The 11,621-nt window shown below is 27.4% G+C and overlaps 1 protein-coding gene across 1 annotated transcript in view; it reads right to left on the reverse strand.

Annotated features, from left to right (window-relative positions):
- LOC111623529 (pre-mRNA-processing factor 6-like) overlaps window positions 1-11,313 on the reverse strand; it is a 41,907-nt gene extending 30,594 nt beyond the window's left edge. The window contains exons 1-2 of the mRNA XM_023366132.1: window positions 11,141-11,313; window positions 3,668-3,727 (exon numbers count right to left, since the gene is read on the reverse strand). Of these exons, the coding sequence (XP_023221900.1) occupies window positions 3,668-3,727; window positions 11,141-11,238 (158 nt within the window). The 5' untranslated portion in view covers window positions 11,239-11,313. The remainder of the gene's footprint in view (window positions 1-3,667; window positions 3,728-11,140) is intronic.
- Between the last annotated feature and the right edge of the window lie 308 nt (window positions 11,314-11,621).

Here is an 11,621-nt window from a genome sequence, read left to right on the forward strand (position 1 = left end):
CCCCGATTAACCGACACCTCGGTTAACCGACCGTCCTAGTCGGCAAATTTCAAATGTCCGCTAGTGATGTGGCGCTACAATATTTGGCTATGTCTTGGCTACTTTAATATTATTTTTACGTGTTTTAGCTGGCAACACTCATTCTACCATGAAAGGGAGCCAGTATTTAAACGAGGCTTAATTTTCTAATTTTTAATGATACAATAGCGACGATTATTATTTTAAAAAATTTTTGTTAGGCTTAACATCGATGAAAATTCAACGCAAAGTAGGTTAATAGCGATATACTAATACACTACACTAATGATAGATTTTTTCATACTTTTCGGTTATCCGCCTTTCAATTATCCGACCAACCCCAGTCCCCAATTAGGTCGGATAATCGAGGCTCTACTGTACTTAAATATCTTTCTTGATGATTTTATACTTCCAAAAAGCATAAATTTTAAATTTATAAATATGAGTTTGTTTACAAAATAAATTTAATAAAATGCAATAAAAAAGTTATTTACAGCAAATCTAAGTGAAATCCAGATTAAACAATTGACTAAAATTAAATAATTTACCTTTAAATCTGAAAACTGTTGTTGAATTTTTGGTCTTTCCTGACGATATCTTTCCAATTCTTTCTTTAATTTTGCTTCTCTAAAATAAAAAAAAAAGTTTTTATTCAGATAAATTCCATTTATTCAATAGAAATACGTATACACAGCTAGATATAAGATATTATTGAAACTAAAATACAGGGGTCCTACTCAAATTTTAGATTTAATTTCCATGACTTTCCCTGAACAACTTTGTACAAATTTCGACCCTCATGTCTCTACAGTACGATACATTGACAAAATAAAACAGCATTTGAGTTACTATGCACATATGTTTTTGCTTCTCCAACATTTTAATTAATTATTTTTTCTAATCAACATTTATAAAGTAGAACATCAATTATCCAAATGTCAATCAACCGAAACGTTGGTTAACTGAAAGTGTTCCAGTTGGACTGTGTCAAGCTGAATTGAATATTTTTGATACTAGATTAACTTCTAAAGTATAATTTTTTTTGTTTTTATAGTTTTCAATATATTTATTTTCTTTGTACAAAATAAAGAAATAATTTTTAACGATACAATAGCCACAATTATTATTATAAAAATTTTCATTAGGCTTTACATTGACAAAAATTCAATGCGAAGTGACATGCAACAGAGAAAAATTTAAACATGGACTATATTAATATACTATTATTGGGATATACTAATATACTATATTAATAATGTATTTTTTCATACATAATTGGTTATCCAAAAAATCGATTTTCTGAACAACCCCAGTCCCCAAATGATTCGGATAATCGATGCTCTACTGCAGTGTTTCTCAACCTCTAACGAATCGTCGCCCCTTCAATAAAACCGTTACGTAGTATCGCCCCCTTCACTACAAAATTCCAATGCCGAGGGACAAGGCTAACGCCAAATTCGTACTGCATTGAATAGATTAGTGACTAGTATAATGTTATTTGTTTAATTATTGTATGACATAATGAATAAAATATCTAATTATTCTTAATATAATGTTTTACTATATCGCCCAGAAAATTGGTTTTTGCCTCCAGAATATAAATTGTTACTAATCGCCCCCTCAACATGGAAAAATGCCCACATGGGGGCGATATCGCACTCATTGAGAAACACTGCCATAGCTGAACACAAATGGCAGACATTCTCTTTTATATTGTGTGAACTTTAAATCAGCAAACAAACAAATCAGGAAGTGAATTGTCATTCAAACATTCGTAAAATATTTTGANATATTGGTGAAAGAATTTTTGAAATCGGATGAGTAGTTTTGGAGATTACCTGCTGCAAAGAAACTTACATACATACATACATACAAACATTACCTCTTTATAATATTAGTATAGATTATACAAATTTAATTTTATGTCTATGTTTTTAATGCTTTTATAAAAATAAAGTAAAGTTACATTTAAATTTTAATTAAATTTTAAATTAACCTTTTAAACTTCTATAAAACTTTTTAAGCTTATTTAAATTTCTGTTTTCAAATTAGTTAACTCTGAAACAGAAATTCTTGATTTACTGAAGTTGTTAAAGAAATGGATTGAAATAAAAGAAAATCAAAATTATTCATTGTATTTAAGGATTATGCATAATCCTATCTATATTAATATTATAAAGAGATAATGTTTGTAAGTTTGTATGCAAGAGCTAACTCTGAAACTACTCATCTGATTTCAAAAATTCTTTCACCAATATTTACAATGGAACTTCACGGTGGGCATAGGCTGTATATTATTCCTTAAAACATTCATATAAATTAAAAAATATCATCTAGGGTTAAGGCTTTTATGTCCAGCAGATGGCGCTAAAAGTATGACGCCCTAAGTTTGCTTTTCTGTGAGGCATTATGCTTTTCTGTGCAGATGAACTAAAGCAGATCATCTTCTATCTATCTATATAAATAAAAATGTAATGTTCGTTTGTTCCTACCGATTCCTTTGAAATTTTGACACAACACTGCATTCNGCATAATCCTATCTATATTAATATTATAAAGAGATAATGTTTGTAAGTTTGTATGCAAGAGCTAACTCTGAAACTACTCATCTGATTTCAAAAATTCTTTCACCAATATTTACAATGGAACTTCACGGTGGGCATAGGCTGTATATTATTCCGTAAAACATTCATATAAATTAAAAAATATCATCTAGGGTTAAGGCTTTTATGTCCAACAGATGGCGCTAAAAGTATGACGTCCTAAGTTTGCTTTTCTGTGAGGCATTATGCTTTTCTGTGCAGATGAACTAAAGCAGATCATCATCTATCTATCTATATAAATAAAAATGTAATCAATAAATAAAAATCAACACCTTTAAACATCCAGCAAATCGTTTTTTTAATATTTTAAAAACGCTTTCGAACGCTTTAAGCGATCATCATCAGTTAACATTTGTGAATCGAACGAAGAAATTCGAAATTACGTAAAACGAAATTCAAAAAGCGGTTACATAAATATATGTAAATACGTTAACATTTACCAAGCTTAAATAATAGTAAGAATTATAAAAGTTAAAACCAAATAAAGAAATAAAATAAATTATATGCATCCAATAAAAATTATTTTATATAATCTTCCCGCCTACATAAACTACGTCACTCATCGTAGAAGGATTTCCATGCCGACGACAATCCGTCAGCATCCCTATGATTAATACAGCTTGTGTGCATTTNATAACAAAAAGCAATTCACCAATTTAAATAAAGTTGTTAATTCACTCACAAAATTTTTCTTTGTCCCTCCCATCTCCCAAGTTATCATGAATCAATTGTATTTTACTGCTGAAATGTTAATATGTAACAATTACTAGCAAAATTGTTTTGTTTGCAGTACTGTATTGTACATCCTCAATCAGTAATTGAGAAGAATTTCAGTAACTGTAATATTCTCAGATTCTTTTGCTCTTAATCTCTTCAATGCATTTCAGCACAAAAGTTTAGGTTAATAAACTTGTTCAATAACTGATAGACAATTTGGACAAAACATGTTCAATTTCATTTAAAAGAGAATGTCATAAATATCTTACGTAATTTTGACAGTTTCTTTAATAGTAAAATTTAAAGTAAAATAAAGTAATAATACTTACGGAACATCACTAGCATCTCTTGCTGGACCAATATCAGATCGTGTTGTAAATCCAGTAGCTCTGCAATTATAAAATTTGACATAAAAATTAAATATAAAANATTAATGTTAACTATTTAACTATTACTTATTTTTATCATGCAAATAGGCATTAAAAGACAGTTAATAATTTATCATCAAAGTAGTTTTAAATATTACAGTTTACTAAATTGAACATATGTATAACCTCATCATAATTAGAATCATTCAAATCTTCATCATCATCATCCTCTTCCTCTTTCTGCTGTTGTTGATGCATTTTCTTCCTCTTACTAGGAGGAGCATGTCGATCATCACTATAAACACAAGTAACAATAATTACTATTTAATATAATTACTTACAGTTTTAATATACAACCACTAAGAAATTAAATTAAAAGGTATTTTTTTATATTTTTCTTTAAGAAAAAGTTTTTTTTGTTTTGGAAAAATTTGCTCTAAGGTGCATTAAAAAAATAACAAAACACTATTGATCATATACAATAGATTCCATATTCTAAAAATCATGGTAGAAAGTCTAAATGATTTACAGAATTTAAAAATTGAATCATTAAATATAACAGTATTTTAATTATCATGAAAACTGAATTTAACATAAATAATTTTAGATAACAATGTGTAAGAATCTAAGTGATTTCTGTAGCTAAATTGTGTACAAAAAACTTTTGCTGTACACTTTAAAACTTGCCAAATTTTTGTAATTGAAATTGTTGGCATTTTAATGTTTTTTATATTATTGTATATAGTATTTTACTTTCACATCCCATAATAATATTTTCTTCTCCCTTTACATTTTGAATTAGAGATATTGGACAAATAATTTCAAGATTTTTGATTTTTTCTTGAATTCTCAATTTTGTCTATTGTAGGCAATTTGGCAAATGAGAGTTAGAAAAACATAATTTTATAAAACATTTTATATTATACTAGCAGACCCCGCCACGCGTTGTTGTGGCTCAAAATGTATCTATTATAAATGTATAACACTTCCCCTGTGGGAGGAAATTTTACGAAAAATTTCTTCTTAGTGTACATTCTCTTGACATACCCTATTAAAACGCAATCAAAAACGCATCTAAAATAATATAATAGAAGTCAAGTTCTTCACAGTAAGCCTTAATTCTGTCCCTCTCTCCGTGGGGGAATATCGAAAAATTCCTTCTTATTGTACATTCTGTTGACGTACCATATTAAAACGCAATCAAAAACACAAAAAGCCGCATCTAAAATAATATAAATAGAAGCAGAGTTCTTTAGGGTAAGCCTTAATCCTAACCATCTCCCTTCAGTGGGGGGGAATTTCGACACGTATATTATATAAAAACACATGCGTATTCGAATGCAGTGTTGTGTCAAAATGTCAAAGGAATCGGTAGGAACAAACGAACATTACATTTTTATTTATATAGATAGATAGAAGATGATCTGCTTTAGTTCATCCTCACAGAAAAGCATAATGCCTCACAGAAAAGCAAACTTAGGGCGCCGTACTCGTAGCGCCATCTGTTGGACATAAAAGCCTTAACCTAGATTATATATTTTAATTTATATGAATGTTTAACGGAATAATATACAGCCTATGTCCACCCNATACGTAATTTTACTAATTGCTGATAAAGATCAAGAAATCAAAAATAATCTTATAAATAATAATATGTTGTTAAATTTTCTTACATTATAGTTTATTGACTTAAATTATTTCATGTCTTTAAAAGCTTATTCAACATGTAGGTTCATGATGCTTAAAATTTATTACTATAATACTTTTATAAGATTATTAAAAATTCTTCATTTTTAATGTGCAATCAAAGAAATTACTCTAAAAAATATGATATATATATATACAGTAATATTTGCTTAAAATATTTTTATACATCTAAATGCATAATTTGTAATCATAAATAAAACAACAATAATTTTTAAACAACCACAAAAAAAATGGTTATACTTAATAAACAAAGGCAAACTACAACCTGCTAACTGAAAAAATGCCACTATAAACTTTCATGATGTAGAATCCTTCATGTGGAAGTCAATCTAAGAGTTGTAATCTTACACCCTTCTTAACATGTGCATAGGCAATCCCCATTGTTTTAACAGCTGCAGTGGTCAGTTAGCCTAAAGATGCATGTTTAACATGGATGAAAACATTAACTGTCTTACATTATTGGTTTATTCTGCCTTTTTTTATTAATAATTTTTACATTTATAACAGTTAACTCTGCTACTTAATTTATTAATTTTAACTGTAAACTATATTTTCATATTGAAAATTTCCATCTAGTTAAATACACACAGGGTAAATATGTTAGTTATATATATGACAATTAATGAAAACAAATATTTGTTATGATGAATAATTTAATTTTAAATTTCAATGTGGAATCAGTTATTGAAAGAAAATTGTAAGGTTAATAATAGTTGTTTAAAAGAGTGTATTGAAAAAACTAAAAATAAACACAATAATCTTAAATGTTTCTACTGAGTTAAACCAGTTACTTGGCTTATCACACCATTGAATATAAACATAAATTTGATTTGTGTTCATATTCACTGGTTTGATTAATTGTTAGATACTTAGAGAGGTCTGTAACTAATTTTAATTAATTGTGTATAGAACTCTCTATGGCTGGCTTGGTTATGGAAAACATGAAAAAGAATAGTAGTTATTGTACTGCACTTGTGAGATAATGCCTGTTTTTTTAACTCTGATGTCTTCATCATTATATTGAAAGGCCAAAATGACTTTGTATTTTTATCTTGTAGTTTAATTGAAACACCAACTGAAGAAAGACTATTTTAGAGTGTGAAATACATTTTGGGTATATTTTATATATTTTATACATATTAGTTTTAATTATTTTTAAAAATATTTGTTTTGTAAAGTTAAATATATAATAAATTTAAGAAGTTTTGTGTTCATATTCACTGGTGTGATAAGTCCTAACATAATAACTGGTTTAAGTTAGTAGAAACATTTAATGAAATTAAGGGCAAAAAACAAAAGTTCAAAAAAGATCAGAAAATTCTGAAGGAGTTATTAAAGCAAAATAAAAATATTAAAATTTAACATGTATCATTAAACAAGATAAATTTTAATTTCTTCTCATTAAATAAATAAATATTTCAAATTATATTTAATGCTTCTTCAAAAGTTTGAAAAATAACATTACATGTTAAAAACTTTGCTAAATATATAAATAAATGTCTTTACAATGACTGTTCATTTTTTCTTGTTTCCTGTAGGATTCTTAAAATCAATCACAACTTTTCCTATTTCTAAATATATAAATTATATTTTGAATAATGATATCATTAATAAAAAAATAAGATNTTTGCTTAAAATATTTTTATACATCTAAATGCATAATTTGTAATCATAAATAAAACAACAATAATTTTTAAACAACCACAAAAAAAATGGTTATACTTAATAAACAAAGGCAAACTACAACCTGCTAACTGAAAAAATGCCACTATAAACTTTCATGATGTAGAATCCTTCATGTGGAAGTCAATCTAAGAGTTGTAATCTTACACCCTTCTTAACATGTGCATAGGCAATCCCCATTGTTTTAACAGCTGCAGTGGTCAGTTAGCCTAAAGATGCATGTTTAACATGGATGAAAACATTAACTGTCTTACATTATTGGTTTATTCTGCCTTTTTTTATTAATAATTTTTACATTTATAACAGTTAACTCTGCTACTTAATTTATTAATTTTAACTGTAAACTATATTTTCATATTGAAAATTTCCATCTAGTTAAATACACACAGGGTAAATATGTTAGTTATATATATGACAATTAATGAAAACAAATATTTGTTATGATGAATAATTTAATTTTAAATTTCAATGTGGAATCAGTTATTGAAAGAAAATTGTAAGGTTAATAATAGTTGTTTAAAAGAGTGTATTGAAAAAACTAAAAATAAACACAATAATCTTAAATGTTTCTACTGAGTTAAACCAGTTACTTGGCTTATCACACCATTGAATATAAACATAAATTTGATTTGTGTTCATATTCACTGGTTTGATTAATTGTTAGATACTTAGAGAGGTCTGTAACTAATTTTAATTAATTGTGTATAGAACTCTCTATGGCTGGCTTGGTTATGGAAAACATGAAAAAGAATAGTAGTTATTGTACTGCACTTGTGAGATAATGCCTGTTTTTTTAACTCTGATGTCTTCATCATTATATTGAAAGGCCAAAATGACTTTGTATTTTTATCTTGTAGTTTAATTGAAACACCAACTGAAGAAAGACTATTTTAGAGTGTGAAATACATTTTGGGTATATTTTATATATTTTATACATATTAGTTTTAATTATTTTTAAAAATATTTGTTTTGTAAAGTTAAATATATAATAAATTTAAGAAGTTTTGTGTTCATATTCACTGGTGTGATAAGTCCTAACATAATAACTGGTTTAAGTTAGTAGAAACATTTAATGAAATTAAGGGCAAAAAACAAAAGTTCAAAAAAGATCAGAAAATTCTGAAGGAGTTATTAAAGCAAAATAAAAATATTAAAATTTAACATGTATCATTAAACAAGATAAATTTTAATTTCTTCTCATTAAATAAATAAATATTTCAAATTATATTTAATGCTTCTTCAAAAGTTTGAAAAATAACATTACATGTTAAAAACTTTGCTAAATATATAAATAAATGTCTTTACAATGACTGTTCATTTTTTCTTGTTTCCTGTAGGATTCTTAAAATCAATCACAACTTTTCCTATTTCTAAATATATAAATTATATTTTGAATAATGATATCATTAATAAAAAAATAAGATATAACCATCATCAGATACACTGTATGGAGAAAATAAAGATATGCTTGAAAGGTTGAAGTAGCATAAAACAGTTGGGTAAAATAAAGAATCTTTACAATTTATTAAGAACAACCAACATAACAGTACAGTAAGAAATATATGTAGTACATATATAATAGTTTTATGAAATTACAATGTGCAGATAGTGATTCAAAAACTATATTTTTATAACTAGAAATTGTACAATGTGTTTTCAAGTACACACTGCCATCATTTCAAAGCCATGCTTGAGTTGAGAAAAGAAACTTTACTGCCAAGAATGTTTTTGCAAATATTTATACACGTCTAGTTATATAATTGATATTGCATTTTTATTTTTTATTGCTTTTCTGGCATACATAACAGAGAGAAAGAATGGTAATAAATCAAAAACTGATCCTTCAAGGTTTTTATATTTTTGGACTCAGGAACTTGAAATGTTGAGAAATGCAAAAAAAAAATTCAGGGTTTTTTCTGTATTATGGATGTTAGTGTGTATGTGTGCAGCACAATTTTGTTCACCCTCTGTGAAGCTTAATAATTTCCTGTATTTTTTGTTGGAAATTTCTGAAATTTTGCAGAGAGTTTTGTGTATCAGTGGGATTGATGTTATTCAATTTTAGTGGTTAAAGGTAAATGGGATAGAGAGATGAAGGGGATCATGTCATATCTCAAGTAGGGTCTGATTTAACAACTTTACTTGTTATTAGCATTTACAATTTTTTTTTTTATAAAAACAATCCCTTCCATCAAAATTAAGTTTTTTGCTATTTTATAATAATTAAAAAATATATAAAAAGTTTTAAATAAAATATAACATCAGATGGCGCCACCAAATGTTGCCAGGAAAGCTAAGCAACTCGGTGCTGGATTTTTTTTACAGGAGTTATCAACAACTATTTTATACACATCTGTTTCCTTAATGCAAGCAAGTACAAAAACTAGCATCAACGTACATTGTACTGTACATAATCATACTTATGATTTCAAACATGTTGAAGCAAAAGTAATGTGTGCATAAAACACATCATCTTTTCATTTCTTGTTTAACAAATTTCTGGCTTTTCTTTAATCTCTAAACTTTTCAAATTTTAAAAAATTTAAATGTATTCAAATTCATACTGTTTTATTTTTAATTATAAAATGCTTGTAATCTCTGACTTTTTATGTAAACATTTTGTAGAAATGGAGGAGAAATTGAGTCAAAAAGGTTTTCAAATCAACTACAGATTATTTTTTTATTGCGGTTGGTGCAAGTTTGGTTTCAATTTTATGAAACATAGCAATGCAATTCTTTGTCTATATTACTTCATAGATCTATTCATGGATTAACAAACAAATGAAACAATATATAAATGTACATTGGAAATAAAGTCAGAAAATCTACTTTAAAGTTGGTATTAATTTATATAAAAATTTTAGTGTGTGTGTGATAGTGTTCCACTACTTCCACTTTTTCCACTGCTAGTGGAAAAAACATTTATGATGTTACATTGTTATTGTCAGACTTTCTTTACCACTGGTAGAGAACATTTATGACACCATTATTTATATTTATATGAAAAATATATATTCCTTTCTAATCAATCAAAGAAGCATAATGCATGTATGTTGAGTCAGGAATGGAGACAGTAGTTAATATCACAGCAAAGTATTTCAGTTTAGTTTTTAAGCTACTTAACACATTTATGAAATAATACCTTGGAGAGACTGAGGAAGAGAAGCTATTAAATGCTGCACCCCACACCTTTACACCATTTCTACTACCTTTTTAGAATGCAGAAAAAGTCAATCCACTTTTACCATAAAGACATCATCTACCACATCAATGGATCTAGTGAAGAATTATTAAACAGGCTCTTATTGCAGAAACATAAATTTCGTAATCAATAACATTTGAAAACAGAGAGCTCAAATTAATGATTTCCTGGATCTACCACGAGTTCACTTATTCTCAATTCTAAAATTAAATTATTTTCACTCTTAATTACTTATAGTGAATGATAAAAGATTTCTAAAAATAATGTGTTATTTAAACAGCATTATTTACAAACGTTCAACATTAACAAATGTAAGAAAGGTTTATGGTAAGATGCGAACTTGGAATGAGGAACTATACCTGAACATCTCGCAAGATATTCATCTCCAAAAGTCAGTTTTTACCACGAACTAGTATACTGCCTATTCTCCATGCCCTGCATCAATCAAGCTGAGCGATAGTGAACCTTGACCGATGCTTTGCCCGTACCATACCGACACTCCACATATACCAAAGTACACAAAACTCCGCACTTTGGTATGGTAGAGGCATGGTTCCATTGATTTTTTTGCTCCTGTGGGTCTGATAATGTTCCAACCATATCATTCTGTGTGTAATTGTATCAGGTTTACAATACTTTGTATAGTGATAATATCCATAATAGAGAGATTGTTGTTTTGAGTAAAATATAAACTTATTTTCCCACTTGTTAGATTTCTAAAATCAATTTGATTTGTTCTGATTTAATAAAAATATTTAATTTAAGAAAAGAATCGACAAGACGTTGCATTCATGACGATCGACGTTCAATTTTTAAGATTTCAAGATTTCATTTTAACTTACCCTCTACCAACTCCGGCAACATAGCCTAAAGGGGCTGGAACTCCTATAAAATGTTTTTTCTTTTTACTAACGAGCGCATTTGGAGGTACAGTGGCCATCGTCTTGTGTTGTTTTTCACACTATAAACGTCGATTCAACGACACTGCCATTAATGACGTACAGCAACGCCCTCTCTGAAAATATAACCAGGAATTTGAAAGATTCTGGGAATAAATTATTCTGTTTAATTTGTTTTTTTATTTAAAGTTCTAATAAATTATTTTATAATATTTTAAAGAATAATAAAAATATTAAAAAAATAAAATAAAATGAAATTATTTTTTAAAAATAAAAATGAATTTTTTTTAAATGAAATTTTTCTTGTAATTTATTTGTTTAATTTTAACTTTCCAGATTCGATTTATTTTTATTTTTATTAATAAATGAGCGATACGGTATTTTTCGATATCGCGGTGATCGGTGGGTTTTAATTATGGTGATT

This window comes from Centruroides sculpturatus, unplaced genomic scaffold (genome assembly GCF_000671375.1).
Source record: "Centruroides sculpturatus isolate CEXI.00-Female unplaced genomic scaffold, Cexi_2.0 scaffold288, whole genome shotgun sequence".
NCBI lineage: Eukaryota > Metazoa > Arthropoda > Arachnida > Scorpiones > Buthidae > Centruroides > Centruroides sculpturatus.